The sequence below is a fragment of the Sorex fumeus genome, unplaced genomic scaffold (assembly GCF_029834395.1).
Source record: "Sorex fumeus unplaced genomic scaffold, SorFum_2.1 ptg000033l, whole genome shotgun sequence".
NCBI lineage: Eukaryota > Metazoa > Chordata > Mammalia > Eulipotyphla > Soricidae > Sorex > Sorex fumeus.
In genome coordinates, this window is record NW_026606090.1 from 15,823,930 (window position 1) to 15,841,850 (window position 17,921).

At 47.1% G+C, this 17,921-nt stretch overlaps 1 protein-coding gene across 4 annotated transcripts in view; it reads left to right on the forward strand.

Annotated features, from left to right (window-relative positions):
* INTS10 (integrator complex subunit 10) overlaps positions 1 to 11,503 on the forward strand; it is a 35,651-nt gene extending 24,148 nt beyond the window's left edge. Inside the window, exons 14-18 of one of the 4 annotated variants that reach the window (XM_056116693.1) lie at positions 3,259 to 3,338; positions 4,413 to 4,575; positions 6,319 to 6,412; positions 9,369 to 9,446; positions 11,182 to 11,502. In XM_056116693.1, coding sequence (XP_055972668.1) covers positions 3,259 to 3,338; positions 4,413 to 4,575; positions 6,319 to 6,412; positions 9,369 to 9,446; positions 11,182 to 11,338 — 572 coding nt within the window. In that variant the 3' untranslated portion in view covers positions 11,339 to 11,502. Of the gene's footprint in view, positions 1 to 3,258; positions 3,339 to 4,412; positions 4,576 to 6,318; positions 6,413 to 9,368; positions 9,447 to 11,181 lie in introns of all 4 variants that reach the window. The other 3 variants (XM_056116695.1, XM_056116696.1, XM_056116694.1) reach the window with 3 other exon arrangements.
* The last annotated feature ends 6,418 nt before the right edge of the window (positions 11,504 to 17,921 follow it).

Below are 17,921 nucleotides of genomic sequence, written 5' to 3' on the forward strand. Positions count from 1 at the left end.
TCATACATCAGAATGTAGAGATGAAAGATGTGATAAGTGTCCCAGAGCAATAGTATAGCAGCTTGGGCTGGAGCAATAGCACAGCAGGTAGGCCGTTTGCCTTGCACGTGGCTGACCCGGGTTCTATTCCCAGCATCCCATATGGTCCCCTGAGCACTACCAGGAGTAATTCCTGAGTGCAGAGCCAGAGTAACCCCTTTGCATTGCCGGGTGTGACCCAAAATACAAAAAAGAAAAAATACTGTAGCAACTCGGTGCCGTGCTTGCCTTGCTCATGGCCAACCAGAGTCTGATGCCTGAGTGTAGAGCCCGGAGTAAGCCCTGAGCATCACCAGTGTGACACAAAAACTAAAAAGATGTAATACAGACCATCAAGTGGGAAGACACACATTGCACTTACGTATCAGGAAAGTATACAAACTTAGTCATTCTTTTAACCAGTTTCATCAGTACCCAGTGGACCATCTCATCTCCTTGGTACATATTCTATACCCCAGGTAACTGTTAGCAACTGCCCAACCAGTGGCGGTGTGCAAAACCTCCCACTGTTCCACAAAGTCATTGCTGTTTAATACAGGGTACACGGAACTATATTTTCCACTTAATGATAATCAGATTTTAAAACTATTGCATATTGTGAGTGGTTTTTATTTCTGTACTTTTTAATGAGAGTTATAATTTAAAACTGTTATACTTTGTCAATCTAATTTTTATTTATTTTGTACACAAAATGTTCCTATTTTCATTGAACTAGTAGAAAACCAGTGCCCTAGGTCAGTAATTTTCAAACTGTGGGTCCTTAACTGTAGGGTCATGAGTTTTAGCCAAAACTGTTTTTGTTTGTTTGTTTTATGAAATGAAATAGATATATAATTATGTTAGGCAAATAAACATACAAATGTTTATATACCTATGTTTATATAAACATAAAATCCCCATATCAAAGGTATACTTTGTCTCATTATTTGCCCTATTGTGACATAAAGAACTTTAACCATAACAGAAAAGGTTAAAGTTTCTTTCGAAATCCATTGCTTAGCGTCTGGAGTGATAGCACAGCAGTTAGGGTGTTTGCCTTGCACGATTCCCAGCATCCTAAATGGTCCCCTGAGCACTGCCAGGAGTGATTCCTGAGTGCAGAGCCAGGAGTAATCCCAGGGCATCGCCGGGTGTGATTAAAAAAAAAAAATCCATTGCTTAAAGTTTTTTTCATCATGTATAAGAAAATATATGTAATGATGTCCACTTTAAAAATAAATGAAAAATATTTCAACATTTTTTTAAATGTTCATTTTCGTCTTTATAATAGTGAAAAAAATGGATATTTCAATGTCTATTATAAAAGAATGGCTAAGTCAAAGCTGGGATGATAATACCTACATTGAATAGGGCGTTTCTCTTGCATGTGGTAGACCTGGATTAGATTCCCAGTACCCCAAAATGGTCCTCTGAGCCCCATTAGGAGTGATCCCTGAGTGCAGAGCCAGGAGGAAGCCCTGAGCACCACTGGCTGTGATCTCCTGACTCCAACCCTGAAAAAAGAAAGAAAACACTGTATAATAATAATCATTAAGCTAGCACCTCATGTAGTGGAGTAATTTGCAGGGCACACATAACACTTAAACAGTAAAGTAAAAACATTTCTATGAATACAAATTGTTGTTAAAATCCTATTTATACATAGGAATGGGCCGGAGCACAGCGGTAGGGCATTTGCCTGCGTACAGCCAGCCCCGTCTAGCCGGGTTCTATTCCTCTGCCCCTCTCGGAGAGCCCGGCAAGCTCCCAAGAGTATCTCACCCGCACAGCAAAGCCTTGCAAACTCCCTGTGACGTATTTGATATGCCAAACACAGTAACAACAAATCTTACAAAAGAGACGTTACTGGGCCCACTCGAGCAACTCGATGAACAACGGGAGGACAGTGCTAAGTGCTACATAGGAATATTAAAAAAAAAAGGTAAAGGCCCTCCTTGATCAACGAGGGTAAAGGCCCTCGTTGATCATCAATTTGCTCGAGCGGGCCCAGTAATGTCTCCATTGGAGACTTTGTTGTTACTGTGTCTGGCATATCGAATACTCTCGGTAGCTTGCCGGGCTCTCCGAGAGGGGCGGAGGAATCGAACTCGGGTCGGCCATGTTGACCGCATGCAAGGCAAACACCCTACCCGCTGGAGACTTTGTTGTTACTGTGTCTGGCATATCGAATACTCTCGGTAGCTTGCCGGGCTCTCCGAGAGGGGCGGAGGAATCGAACTCGGGTCGGCCATGTTGACCGCATGCAAGGCAAACACCCTACCCGCTGGAGACTTTGTTGTTACTGTGTCTGGCATATCGAATACTCTCGGTAGCTTGCCGGGCTCTCCGAGAGGGGCGGAGGAATCGAACTCGGGTCGGCCATGTTGACCGCATGCAAGGCAAACACCCTACCCGCTGGAGACTTTGTTGTTACTGTGTCTGGCATATCGAATACTCTCGGTAGCTTGCCGGGCTCTCCGAGAGGGGCGGAGGAATCGAACTCGGGTCGGCCATGTTGGCCACTTGTAAGGCGAATGCCCTACCGCTGTGCTATCGCTCCAGAAAATACTAACTTTTGTAGCTGAGTGGTGAGCACACTGGTATGTGTAATGTGCTTCTGCATAGCTAAAGTGTGTGTGTGTGTGTGTGTGTGTGTGTGTGTGTGTGTGTGTGTGTATTTGCTTTTTGGGTCACACCCAGCGATGCTTAGGGGTTACTCCTAGCTCTGCTCTCCGAATCACTCCTGGCAGTGCTCAGGGGACCATATAGGACGCAGGGAATCGAACCTGGGTTGGCCCCGTGCAAGGCAACGCCCTACCCACTTTGCTATCGCTCCAGCCCTGAAATGTATATGTTTTTTGTTTGTTTGTTTGTTTGTTTGTTTGGGGTGTCATACCTGGAGATGCACAGGGGTTACTCCTGGCTCTGCATTCAGAATTACTTCTGGCGGTGCTCAGGGGACCATATAGGATGCTGGGAATCGAACCTGGGTTGGCCCCGTGCAAGGCAACGCCCTACCCACTGTGCTATCGCTCTAGTCCCTGAAATATATATTTGAAGCAAATTTAAGGAAGAAGATTGATAAATAAAATCTAGGCTACTCAAAACCCATTTTCACCATCACTAAGTATACTCATGATCTAATTATCTTAGTGGGGGGGGAGGGTTGTTTGCATTGGAGCATTTATTTTCCAGGCTGTTTTTCTTGATAATGACAAGTATATTGTGTATCATTGTTAGGTTCGGATCTGAAGCTTCTGCCTTGTACCAGCAAAGCTATCATGCCATACTGCCTGCATTTAATGTTAGCTTGTTTTAAGGTAAGCATGAAGATGTTTAACTGAAGGGGATTTCATTTGAAATGTTTTGATTTGAAATAACTCAAATTGAGAGCCTTGTAAACAAATGTTAAGTTTATTGATTCCTTAACAAAATCAGTTGGTTTATGAGGAAAGCATTGGGGCTAAGAATAAACAAACTTTTTTGGTTGTTTTTTTTTTTTTGCTTTTTTGGGTTGCACCTGTCAATGCTCAGGGTACCCGCTGTGCTATGGGTATGGCTGTGCTCCAGGCCCAGCCAACAAATATTTTTACATAACAACAGTCCTAGGCAAAGGGAGCAGGAAATGACCCTTGACCTCAAGAAAACAAATAATGAGCAAATATGCAAATAATTTTGCATTCAGTAAATGTTATTTTACAAGGCGATTTATTTGTTTCAGAAGAAGAGAAGACTAATACAGTTAGGGTTGTAGAGAGATGACAAGTGCACAGAGTAACAGCATTTGGGCCTGGCTGGGAAAGGGTGGGTTTGAAAGAACACCAGACTCTCGGCTGTGGGGAAAATAGAACCTCAGATCTGAGGCGCCAAGGCTCCAGAGACAGTGAGCAGCTGGGCAGTGGCGCTGGGCCTCCTGTGTAGGGCACTGATTCCCAAGCGGAAGTCAGCATAGGCAGCTGGGAGTGACCATCAGCTGTGCCTGCTAACCCTCACACGTCTCCCTCCCCAGCCCCAAGCTTTCCTCAGACCCTGAGTCCCAAAATGCAGGTTCCTCCGTAGGAGAAACCCCCCAATTATTTTCTCAGAACCATTCAGCTTTCTCTCGCCCTCCCCACCATGCTATCACTTTGTGCAAAGCTGCTGTACCCCGAGATAGGCCCAGCCTCGAGATAGGCCCAGCCTTGGCAGGCCCTGTCTGTTCTCAGCAAGTGGGTGGCCGGGAAGCAGAGGTTTCTGCCATACCCAGCAGGGCTCCTTAGAAAACACAGGAACATTTGTAAGGAAGCATGTTTGCTTTCTCCCTTATGGCCTTTATGATATCCCCACTGGTGTGTGTCTCGGTGCTGTTGGTGTGGCTGGCACAGCTCCCCTCCCTGTGTGAATCTGTCTTGCAGCTCAGAGCCTTCACAGACAGCAGGGACGACATGGCCCTGGGGCACGTCATTGTACTGCTGCAGCAGGAGTGGCCTCGGGGAGAGAATCTCTTCCTGAAAGCCGTCAATAAGATTTGCCAACAAGGAAATTTTCAATATGAAAACTTTTTCAATTATGTTACAAGTATCCTTTTTCTGATTTTTCAGAGTGAATGTGTAGTACAATTTTTTCAGAATGAATCGTTTTCTGATTTTACAGAATGAATGCGTAGTATCACTGCACTGTAGCACACAGGCACCAGTAATGTCTCCATTGTGAGACTTGTTACTGTTTTTGGCATATCGAATACGTCACGGGAAGCTTGCCAGGCTTTGCCGTGTGGACGGGATACTTGCAGTAGCTTGCCGGGTTCTCCAAGAGGGGCAGAGGAATCGAACCCGGGTCAGCCGAGTGGAAGGCAAATGCCCTACCCGCTATGCTATCACTCCAGCCCATTATAATGTGTAGTACAATGAAACATTCTGGGTAGAAATTACAGTTTTTCCTACTTTATAGAAAAGAGAAAGAATGAAGGGTGATTAAAAATGAGACAGGCTGGAGCGATAGCACAACGGGTAGGGCATTTGCCTTGCACACTATTGGCCCAGGTTTATTCCCCAGCATCCCATATACTCTCCCGAGCACCGCCAGGAGTAATTCCTGAGCGCAGAGCCAAGAGTAACCCCTGTGCATCACTGGGTGTAACCCAAAAAGGGAAAAAAAGAGACTGTGGCAATACTCCTCTTTTTTTTTTTTCTTTTTGCTCTCTGGGTCACACCCAGCGATGCTGAGGGGTTATTCCTGGCTCTGCACTCAGGAATTACTCCTGGCGGTGCTTGGGGGACCATATGGGATGCCGGGGATCGAACCGGGGTTAGCCACGTGCAAGGCAAATGCCCTATCTACTTATCGCTCTGGCCCCAAGTACTCCTACTTTAAAAAAAAAAAAAAGGCTGTCAGGGCTGGAGTGATAGTAGTCAGGGCTGGAGTGATAGTATAGCACGTTAAGTGTTTAGGCCAACTCTGCATCACATGGTTGCCCGAGCACTGCCAGGAGTGACCCCTGGGTGTGACCCAAAAACAAAACCAAAAATGAGACTGTGGCAACTAATCTTGTGAGAGCCATAAATGTCTTTCAAGCCTCGTGTGTCTGAAGGAGTCTGAGCTGCCTGAAGTAACAGCCCAGGGTGACTGGCCTCAGCCCAGGGTAGAGATGCTCACTGTCTTCCTCTCTGGGAGAGGGTTTGGGAGTCCACCAGGACACAGCCTCACGGCTCTACTCCATGCCCCATGACGTTGCGACCCGCCTCCGCAGCTCTCCCAACAGTAGAGTAGGGATCTGTACTGTTTTTTTGGGAGAGACTGTCTGAGAGCCAGTGGTACATGTCTGGTCTCTTTCAGTCCAAGCGCCCAGAGCACCACTTTCTTACCTTGGGGCCAGTATACACCACCACCACTCATTGTTTCCTTAAGAAAATTAAGATTTTGCTTCTGGATCTTATGATTTTGATTGCTGTGATGAACATGTTTGTCTTAGTGAGATGGTTTGGCTGTGTGCAGATCTTTTTTTTTTTTTTCCTTTTTGGGTCACACCCGGCGATGCTCAGGGATTACTCTGGGCTCTTCTCTCAAGACTTATTCCTGGTGGTGCTTGGGCACCCTATGGGATGCCAGGGATCGAATGCGGGTCAGTCACGTGTAAGGCAAAATGTCCTACCCGCTGTCCTATCGTTCTGAGCTCCAGATCATTCATTTTGGAATCATACAGATCTGAGTTCTGATGCCAGCTTACCAGTTGCCAATGGGCAGTGGTGGCTTCACCCTGTGCCCTCAGCCCAGAGGATAGGCTCTGAATTCACTCGCGATTAGCCTGAATGTGACCTGCAGATATTGACATGCTGGAGGAATTCGCCTATTTAAGGACTCAGGAAGGTGGAAAGATTCATCTGGAGTTACTGCCCAACCAAGGGATGCTCATCAAGTAAGCTGCTTATCTTTTGCTGAGCTTTTGTGTATTCATGTTTGTGCATTTCTATTTGTTGCAAAGATTTAATAGTGAAGAATTAAAACTTAGTCTTTATTTTTGAGAGTAAATTTAAGTCTGGATACTTTTCAAAAAAAGATTCGGCTTCTCCTTCTCTCATTTCTGTTAAATTGGGGTTATTGCTGTCATTCTCGAAACTTTCTCAGTATACAAATGTATCATTCATGGTGTACTTTACTTTACACAATTTGTGGACTGATTCTATATATTTCTGGTTAGATAGAGTATACTTTAAGAACAGCTAGTTTGGAAAATTCATTAGGAAGAGCTGTGGATTTTATCAGCTTGAATTCAGCATTGGATTGAATGAAAGCCTCCTAAGCGATCCTCATTGCTTCCAATAACAAAAAGAAAACTTGCCAGTTCTAATGCACCCAGGTGTCACAGGCCCCAGGACCCGCGGCCAGTGCTTGGGGCTTAGACTCAGGCATGCCTTCCCACACCTAGATGGAGTTCAGTGACCATTTATGATTTTTAAATAGCTCATGACTCTTGCTTCTCCCCTTTGATACTCATCGTAGTTTGGATCTCCCCTCTGTGCTGTAAGTGCTCAGCTTTATTTCCATACTTCCTCCTTTGCGTCCTGCCTACTAAGCGTGTCTGTAAGTCAGTGTTAGAGCCACTGCAGGAGGCTGTTGCTCAGACTGGAGCCACCCTCCCTGAACTGGGAGGCAAACAAGCTTCCGGTCACTGAAAGCAGAAGTCCACATCCGACTCTTTAGGACCATAGAAGTATTGAAAGAGGAAAATGAAAAATGTTCACTCTGGGTTTCCGTAAACTCAGCCATTTAGCTTGCAACAAGCATTTTATGTTTTCTTAAGACCAGGTGCTGGTAGAACACACACCTTGTCCGTCAGGGCCCTCGCTGGTTTGACCCTGACATGACTGGAGTAGCCCAGGGTCGTTCCTAATCACCAGGTGTGGCCTGCGGGCCCCCGTCTTGGCTGGAACACAGGCCATGCCGCCCTTGATCTCCAGGAGTATCCAGCCCTGCGCAGTGCCGGGTCAAGCCTGTTTTAAGAGGCTGCTATGAGATCCATTCTACAGAATGGGAAGGCAGGATTTTTTTTTCTGCCTTCATTTTATGTTTTATTATATCTAGAATAAATCAGCAAATGCTGCTTCTGAAAACACGAGGGCTTTGCACATCGGACTGCTTGCCCGGAGACTGAATGTGCACTTCTTTCTCTCCAGTCACCGGCTAGAAACGGTCGGAGAACAATTATGTGATTCAAAATCTTCCTGTTAAAAAAAAAAAAAAAAAAATCTTCCTGTTGTTGGAGAATAAGGTTGCGTTTTGACTTGGGAACTTATGAACCCTTTCTGAGTTGAGATTTCTAGGTTTTGAGACTAGATATTCAAACATTGCCTTTAAAAACTTTTTTAGTAACTTCCCTTTAAACCTCACCGTAAGGCTGTATTTCAGAGCAGCCTTAATCGAGCTCCTTAGTTAGACCTCAGCTCTGAATGTTTCTCACTCTGTTCAGATAATGCTTGGGAAAGTGTGAGCCAATGGATTATTTTTTTAATTGTTTTAACAATTATAAATCGCAGACTCTTTCATATTGAACTTCTCTTTAACTAGTTTTGATTGAGCTGAATAGTAATGAGCTGAATGGGTACATGTAGGCAAGCCCTGGGACAAGAATTTTGAGGGGGTGGTGGGCACACAAATATCACTGGAGGGCCGGAGAGATAGTCTAGCAGGTAAGGCAAGCACCTTGCATGTGGCTGACCTGGGCTCAATATCTGGTACCCCATATGTTCCCCCAAGCCCTGCCAGGAGTGATCCCTGAGAGCAGAGTCGGGAGTAAGCTCTGAGCACCAGCAGGTCTGCCCCAAAACCAAGTAGACCAACAAAAACCCGGGAAAGGGCTTCTTAGAGAAGCAGGGATGTAGTGAATGCAGTGAGTGCATTTCTGGCTCTGAGGGATGATGCCATGCTCCCCTCCTTGGCCAATACAGTCTTCTATCTCCTCCAGGAGATTTTTATTACTCTTAGATTGCTTGTTTCATCAATTGGATGCCGGAATAAAAATGAAGACTATTACTAAATGAGCTGCCCTTGTTAGGATTCTCCCAGTCTTTGCCATGTGTCCCAAGGGTCATTTGGAACCTGCCTTTTGAGTTACTTCTGCCTGACCTGTAGCAGGAATCGCCAGCGCATAGCCAAGCTCTGTGATTCAGGCCTGGCTGGACTCCACTTGTGGCCCCTGTGTGCGTTCTGGAGCCGGCCACACTCTCTGTGTTTCTGACATTCTCCTCCTGTGCATTGCCAAGAGCCAGCTATTTCTTTGCTGCTGTTTGCAGGATCAGAGTGCATGTGACTGAGATGGAACAAGGTCTTGCACTTGCTCCGGATCGGGTGTATGATGGCTTTCTGTGAAGTGCTCGCCCTGCTAATGTACTGAATCTTTGTTGTTTCAGAGTTCTGCAGGCCATGGCTCCCACACCCCGCCCCCAGTCCTTCCCAACCTTTCTTGGTCAGACACGTTCCAGCCCCTCTAGAGCTCTGGGAAGGTGCTACAGGTTGGGGTTTGGACTTGAGTGCTGTCACCTAAAGTCCAGAGGCTTCTTTAGGGGACGTGTGGGTGTGAGAGGAGCGGAGAGTGGGGCCCCTCCCCCACAGCCGTCAGTCACCTTCGATCGGCCTCTTCCTCCGTGTTCGCTTTTCCCACGACTCCCAGTGAGATGAGCTCGGGACCTGGACGCCTCTGGACGCGAGGGGCCGCTCGCTTCTCCCAGGCCGAGGACCAGGCTCTGGCCAGGGCCTGGGAGCCGAAGGCGTCTGTCCGCTCTGCTTCCGTCCTGTGCATTCTCTGGAGTGTGGTTCTGCAGTGCAGGGTGCGTCGGTGTGGGTGTTTGAATGCCACTGTTTGCTGTTTTTTAAAGGCCTTCTAGCCCTCCCATGGGGTTGCTGCAGCAGGAATTCTTACCTGTGCTTCAGCCCAGCATACAGACTGCCGACAGGTACCGAGTGGGGAACCCTGCTCACAGTGTGCTGTCCGTCCACATGTCCTACCGCCCATGGTTTCAGCTCTTTGTTCCTCAGTGCTCTTTTTCATGCTTTATTTATTTGTTTAATTTGTTCCACATTCCTTGGCAAACCATCTGGTTGTAATATTATAACATTTCTTTTTTATTTTTTTTTCCATAAGTTGCCGGTGTTTTTGTGTTCAATTTAAAAATCATTATGGATCTGGAAAAAAAGCTATTTAAAATTGTATTAGATTAAGTGCACATTAGATTAGGCACTAAACTAGGATTCGCTTTTAATTAAACATAGGCTTTTGGTCATACATGCTTCAGTACATTGACATTTAAGTCAGTTTTCACTCAGGTTTTCATGTTACTAGCCAGTGTAGAGTTGTGGCCTGAATAGGGTCAGCACAGTAGTTTCCTGTCCTTAAGTCTGTCTTCTCTGACCTTACCCTCCTGAGTTGAAGATGTTTGGTGGGCTAGACTGTCACTGGCTGACTTACCCTGTCCTTAAACCCCAGAAGCCACAGGGCTCTGGCCTCTCGTATGTGAGACTCTGGGTTCCACCCTCTTCCACAGAAAGTAAAAGCCCCCCCAGGAAACTGAGTCTCTTCACGCCCGCTGAGTGCGGCTCTCTGGGGCCGACGCTGCCTGGGTCAGCAGGAGCCGTGCTTTGTTACGTTCCTGTTTCTAGTCTTAGTGGGGAAATTCAGCTTTTGGCTTGCTGTCAGCAAATGCCAGTAGTTTTTGTTGGGTCCGTGGGCTTGCTGTCCCTTGGGCTGCAGTCCTGACCCAGAGGACCCAGGACAGTCTGCGTGTGCCCAGTGGGACCCCTGGCCCCAGCCTCCCTGCAGCCCTTTCACAAGTTCACAGCTGGGCTCAACTAGAAACGCAGCCACCGACCCCACAGAGCCTGTCAGTTTTCCCAGGCCTGGGTTCTAATGACTTCCTGTTGCCTTGCCACTTTCTGACTTGTGTTGTATTTATCTTCCATGATAACACAAGTTGAAAAAAAATATACATATATATACCAAAAACCACCAAAGTTAGTTTCACCAGTCTATTGTTTTGGCCAGGATGTACAGACCTTGCTGTAGATCCTGTGCTGGCAGCGGCCAGGAGCGGAGGTCCTGGCTGTCGTCGGTGTGGGCCACCCCATCACTCAGCTCCTCTTACTGAAACTCCTGGTGGAGTCCCTTCAGCAGCACTAGACTTTTCCTTTTCTTTCTTCAGTGTACTGCCTTAAGTGGCCCGGGATTTCCCCTGTTTCCCAGCTCTGGAACACAGCTTTGGAGCGCTCCTAACCCTCCACACACCCTCAGGCACCTGCCGGCCACTGTCTGGCCTTTGTGGTCCTGCTCCTCGCAACCCCCCCCCCCCCCCGCCCCGCCCCGTGTCTCTCTCAGGACCTCCGAGTCCTCCCGCTGCTCCCGTGGAGTCTGGGCAGGCTCAGCTCCCAAGGCACTGGCGCTTGTGCCCCCTCAGAGCAGGCTGCAGGGGCTCAGACACTGAGATGTGCGGCCCATTGCTGTGCACAGAAGATGTACCTTCGCTTTAAGCCTGAGGAGGAATCATGAGGATGGAGGAGGGGGCAGGGCTGTTGGGGCTTTCCTTTTTCCATTATTGAATCACACCTAAGCTTGAGGCAGGCTCCACTCCTCTCCCAGAGCTCCGGGTGGCACTGCAGGTGCTAACCTAGGTCGTCTTTCTCCCATCCCACCCTCAGGCACCACACGGTCACTCGGGGCATCACCAAGGGCGTGAAGGAGGACTTCCGCCTGGCCATGGAGCGCCAGGTGTCCCGCTGCGGGGAGAACCTGATGGTGGTGCTGCACAGGTTCTGCATCAACGAGAAGATCCTGCTGCTCCAGACGCTGGCCTGACGCTTCCCACCAACCCGGGCCCGCAGTGTCCGAGTAGGCAGCCAGCTGCTCTGGTGAAAGTGCTTCCCAGGAATCTGAAAAGCTAGTTCTATTTTTAAGAGAGTTTTTCTTTTTGTAATTTTTGTAAAATATCAACCCATTTTGTAAATAAAATTTATCCTAAATTGGGAAATTTGAAACATTTGTTTTAATTCTTATAAATGAACAGGGACACCTCCTCCTTTAGAAAGACTTACCCCCGAGCTGGACAGTTTTCCATAGTTTGGGATAAATATTACATGTCAATGCGATACTAGACTTTTTCATTTGAGAAATTTCACTACAAAAAAATGTTACGCAAAAGTGAGCTTCCAGCAGGTGGACATCTGCAGAACAGCCAGGTGTGTTGGCCGTGGAGTGCCGGCCCGGGACAGGGGGCGGGGGGCGGGGGGCCAGGAGAGCTGTTATGCTGTCTTCTTTGTCAGCTTCCCTGGCACATCTGTTTCTCTGCCTCATGCTCATTTTAGAAAGAACAGAGAGCTTCACTCCAGTGTGGTACAGACTCCAAGAGACTCAGTGCCTTGCCATCATGTGTTCACCTGTCTTAACTCTCAGGGGTTTTCTGAAATTTTTATTGCTATTTCTGAAACCTGTCAGATGAACATCAAAGATTTGCAAGGGCTATTGGAAAAAAAATTTTTTTTTTTTTTTGCTTTTTGGGTCACACCCAGCAATGCACAGGGGTTACTCCTGGCTCATGCACTCAGGAATTACTCCTGGCGGTGCTTGGGGGACCATATGGGATGCTGGGAATCGAACTTGGGTCAGCCGCATGCAAGGCAAACACCTTACCCGCTGTGCTATCACTCCAGCACCCCCCCATCGTGTTTTTATCATGAAATATGTGACCTTCCAGTACATTGGCCAAGGCTGTAGCTCAGTAATCAAGTATGTATCTCTCGTGTGGAAGGTTTCAGCTCAATCCCCAGCACCACAAAAAATTAATGAAACAGCAATTATCAAAACAAAACTTGCTAATAAATGTGCATATAGGTACAAAATTTTAAAGAATCCATGAGATCCGAGGGCGCTCCGGGGGCTGGAGCCCATGCTTTGCCTATAGGAGGCTGTGGACCCCCGAGCAGTCAGGTGGAACCTCACATAAAAAGTTGTAAAGAAGAAGAACCAGTATTTTGCATGTTTGTGATTCAGTGGTGCTATCCTGTGAAGAACTGTAGTGAACAGTCACACCATGCATATTTGTGGACATCATGACCCTGTCAGCCCAACACTGCAGGCAGCCCAGCCCATGCCCCTCTGTGAGTCGGGCTCGCTGCAGCAGCCAGAACTGAAGAGAGAGTTCCCTGAGGGTGTGAGAGAGCACAGCAATTGAGGTGTTTGGTCCCCCAGAGTGCTAGTACTGACCCCGAGCACAGAACCAGGAGGAAACCCTGTGCCCAGTGTGGCACAAAACAGCCCAGAGAGGTCCTGAGCCCAGTCTGAGGACACTGCTTTGGGAAGCTTCCCACTGGAACTCCTTCCTCTATCCGTGAGAGAAAACTTCCACCCAAAACTTTTCCTCAAGGATGTGAGGACCCGAGGTCGCTCCTGGCTCCAGGGGTGTCTCGCTTCAGTTGACACCACTGCCTCCTGCGATAAATCAACATCCTGAAGATTCCCATCACCTGGACCGACCGACCTTCTGCAGTTAAGCCCATTGCAGTAGTCTACCTGAACAAAGCCTCCCTCACCAGTTCGGAGTCTTTTTTCATCTCTGACCCGTGATTTTCAGCCTGATCCCAGCAGTCACTTCTGGAGCCCAGAATTTGAGTAGATGGGATTTCTAGTTTACAAGCCAGCATTTTGGAATCAAATGTCAAAAGTAAAATCTTCGTCTCTCCTACTTGAAGGTTGTAACTACATGCAAAAGCAAAATACGAGAATGAACAGGAAAAGAATGTATTCCTACAGAGATGACCCCCTACTTGGGACGGCACAGAGGATGCTTGTTTCTGGACATGGGTAGGTAAGCTGTCTACACACTGAGATTTTTGGATAGAATTTTGCAGAGAACAGCTAGCAAGATAATTGTGTCTTTTGTTTCTTGCAGGATGATAGCATACACAGAAAAAGTGTTAGGAAGCAGGGGACGTTTATGACATCACACAAACATTAATATTTCTGTCATCTTGGAATTTAGAAATACATGCAGCTGGAAAAGGAACAGTGTTTTGGAACTAATACCCAGTTGTTCACCAAAAGAAAAATGACTTGCATCCGCTACTGAAAACATGTTACATACACAAATAAGAAATACCAGTACCCTACTACATGGAAAGTATCATGCTAAGCGAAATGAGAAAGAAAGGGACAGACATAGAAAGATTGCATTCATCTGGGGAACATAAAGTAACAAAATAGGAGACTAACACCCAAGAATAGACGAGATAAGTACCAGGAGGTTCATTCCATGGCTTGGAGGCCAGCCGCACACGCTGTGGGAAAAGGCAGCTCAGATAGAGAAGGGAGCACCAAATAAAGGGTGTTGGGAGGATCCTCCCAGGATGGAGAAGCATGCTGAAAGTAGACTATAGACCAAACATGATTGCCACTCAACGCCTCTGTTGCAAACCACATCAGCCAAAAGGAGACAGAGAACAAAAGGGAATACCCTGCCACAGAGGCAGGGTGGGATGGGGGGAATGGGGAGTGGGAGGGATACTGGGGTTCGTGGTGGTGGAGAATGGGCACTGGTGGAGGGGTGGGTGCGCAATCATTCTATAACTGAAACCCAAGCACAAAAATTTGTAAGTCTACAACTGTACCTCATGGTGTTTCACTAATAAAAATTTTTTTAAAAAAATACGACCTAATTCCAGAGCTTGAACAAAAAGTGTATTGGAAATCCTCAAAGCTAGATGCACATTCAAAGCTGCATTGTTAATAGGATTACGGCCTCCCGAGTACATTATTTGCACATCCAAAGATTTACCCCTACTTGTTCATAATGGATTCAGAGATATCTTTTTGAAATGTTGTTTTGTTAAACCGGACCGAGATCTCCCCCAAAGAAATCACATGAAAACAAGTTGTGATGCAAGAAGCAAAGGGTCTATATTGGCCAGCCCTCGTATTACTCACTGACAGTGGCAGCCTTCTCAGAATGAGTGGCCTCAAAAGTGAGGGGCTTTTATACCATAGCACTGTATTGTCACACTGTCACCCTGTTGTTCATCGATTTGCTTGAGCAGGCACCAGTACCATCTCCGTTCGTTCCCTGTTGCATACTAGTGTAGCCCAATGGCATCTGCTCACTCCAGGAACACGAAGTGAGACTTGTTACTGTGTTTGGCATATCAAATACGCCATGGGGAGCTTGCCAGGCTCTGCTGTGCAGGCAGGATACTCTTGGTAGTTTGCCAGGCTCTCCAAGAGGAATGGAGGAATCAAACTCGGGTTGGCCTCATGCAAGGCCTTACCCGCTGTGCTATCGCTCCAGCCATTACCATAACATTATATAACAGGGATTTCCTGCAGACCACCCTTTGGGCCACAGTCTGAGGGGCTTTCCACTACATGTACTTAGCCGATTGCTTGTAAGTTGGAGTTACATAAGGGTTGCATATCAGTGCCATAAGGGTTTTATAGTGGTGGTGGGGTGCTTTTTATAGTGGTGGTGGGGTGCTTCCCTACCTGCATCTGATTGGTAACCCTTAGTTGACCTCACCATGGCTATCTTACTTCAAGGGAAATCATGACTCAATTCCAGGTATTTGTGCTCCATTCTAGAATTCTGGAACTGAAACCTAGACCTAATTTCTAGCTCCTTTCTGAGCCTATTGTGGTGCTGCCTTTGCATTTTTCTCAGTTTGATGTTGCAAAAGTTTTCTTGAAGTACATTTATCTTCCCATTTATTTGGAAAACGTATTAAAAGAAAAATTAAAACTAGTGCACTAAAACTATTGTTTTTTTGTCAAAGTTTCGAGAAGGTATTTTTGATGTGCTCAGTTAATCTTTGGGGCTATATTAGTAGCATGACTTACCTAGACATTATCAGTCATCTTCAAACAAGCAAAAAGAAAAAGTGAAAAAAACTACTTCGATGAATTTCATTTAAATTGATAATTCTTTGCTAGCAGCTGGGTAAAGACTTGAATAGACCAGCAGAGTAGTCTTACATAACTGTAAATGGGGTTTATTGCCCCAAAGAATCACAATTACATCTGAGCACTTTTTGCTGGAGCAATAGCACAGCGGTAGGGCGTTTGCCTTGCACGCAGCCAACATGGCCGACCTGAGTTCGATTCTTCCACCCCTCTCGGAGAGCCCAGCAAGCTGTCGAGAGTATCTTGCCTGCATGGCAGAGCCTGGCAAGCTACCCGTGATGTATTCGATATGCCAAACACAGTAACAACAAAGTCTCCAATGGAGACGTTACTGGGCCCACTAGAGCAAATCAATGAACAACAGGAGGTCAGTGACTCAGTGAACCTCCCCATAGAGACAAAACAAGAAAATAGTATTGAACAATGACTAACATTGGCTAACAAAGCTCAGATTGTGGGGAGTTGGTGAGGGGACTGACTGGCACCAGGTGACATATGGACAGAAGGGGATGAGGGCTCCTGGCGGGGAGGTACAGTGAGTATACATCAGAACACAACAGTATTCAAGCTACTGTAGCCATTTGACCTAAATTAGAACTTGAAATTATAAAAAGCTCAATTTGCTGTGGTCCTGTTGCCTGGCCTCCCCAGGGCCGTTTCGCACTGGACCCCTGGCCTGAGACTCCCTTGAGACCCTGCAGGGACCTTCCTAGTCATGGTGGGGTGAGCCCAAGTTAGAGGCCCCGTAGCCCAGGCTGCATGAGAAGGCGGCTTCTGGCCAATATGCGTGAGGCCCATTTCTGAACTGACCTGAAGGAGGGGCTCCGTACCTCAATGTTCCGAGGCTTTGCTGCTGAGAGCTAGGAGAGCTCAGTACACCAGAAAACCAAGCACAGAAAGAAAGCACCAAGGCATTCTTAGTTTCCACCTTGCTCAGCTGCTTCCACGAGTGTTTCCAGCATGCGACATGGGAATTTTAACAGCACCTCAGCATGAATAAAACTAACCAGCACTGGGAGCCAGAGCAAAGTACAGCAGGAAGGGCACTTACATTCGCATGGCTGGCCGGGCTCGATCCTCAGCATTCCATATGGTCCCTCAGGCCTGCCAGGAGTATTGCCTGAGCACAGAGTGAGGAGTAGGCCCTGAGCACCACTGGGTATGGCCCCGAAACAAAACAAAACCAAAACCACCAGCATCTTTTTGCTTTAAACTTTATTTAGTGCCTGGTATGTAGGAGGCACGATGTTCACACCAGAAAGAATATGCATATAAACAAGGCATAGTTCACAGTCTAGTTTGGAAATCTAGGCACATACACAGTGACTATCGTACAAGGCAGAGAGAGTGAGCAATGCCACAGGGTTGGTACAACTGTAAAACCCAGAGGAGGAAACTGCATTCTGGGGTGTGCATGAGAGATTCGTGAAGGTCCCTTGGAAATGGACGGCTTACAATGACAGGTCAACATAGAGTATTAAAGTAATCCAGGAAGCCCACTGGCCACCTGCTGGTAGTGAACAGGCAGTATAAGCCTTGCTGGAGTCCTGGTAACTGCTGAACTAAGCGGTGAGAGTTGGGGGTGGGGGAGCTAGAGGCATGCTGGGTTCAGTGGGGCGCTTATGTCAGCTAACTACAGGGGGAGTGTTCATTGTTTTGAAAGGTGATCTGATCCAAGTTCTACTTTATACAGTTTAGCTTGGTGGAAATGGTAACTTTCCACAAGGAGAGATTAAGGAAAAGGAGACCAATTTAGAAGGAAGATAAGCTGAACTAGACTAGCGGGGGTGACGGAGATTGCAGAAGTACCAGGGAGAAGATGGGAACAGGATCTGATGTGGCAGTGACTCACAGTGGCACTTAGGGGAGGTAAGAAGAGTGAAGACACGATGGTTCCACGCCTACAAACTGAGTCCTCTTGAGGGCTTGGAAGGCCCTGAGAACGATGGGAAGTGAAGAAGTGAAGACAGGAGAAGTGAGCCGGAGGCTGCACACGGAGCTGGGGCCGAGACTGGAAGGGCAGCCATGCAGTATTGGCAGCTGAAGCCAGGGGGTCACTCAGAGGCAAGGGTGGGAGTGTTAGGGTTTCCTAAAACAGGGATTCTCACAGGAAATTTACAGATGCAGCACGTGAAAGTGCTGTTGCTCATTCTGCGTTCTATCTTCCTCCCAAGAAACCTCTCAGTTCTGAGACGTGAGCAGGTGCCTCCACTGGGGAAGGTCTTTTTAAACAGACTTACAAGAAGCTTTTCAACTTTCTATTATCATTTCTTTTGAAAGAATTTAGTACAGTGAGTTTTCTCGTGGTTTCAGAAAAGCCATTGATGTACCCCACCCTGCTGCATCTACAAGCTGGCACAGACCCCTGTGGCCCTCATTTCCCAGAAAGGTCCAGACTTGCCAAGCATCTGACATGGCAGGAGTCACCAGCCACCCAGTAGGCCTTCTCTGCTCCTGGGTGCTTGGCTACCAACTCAATACACAGAAAGACAGACTG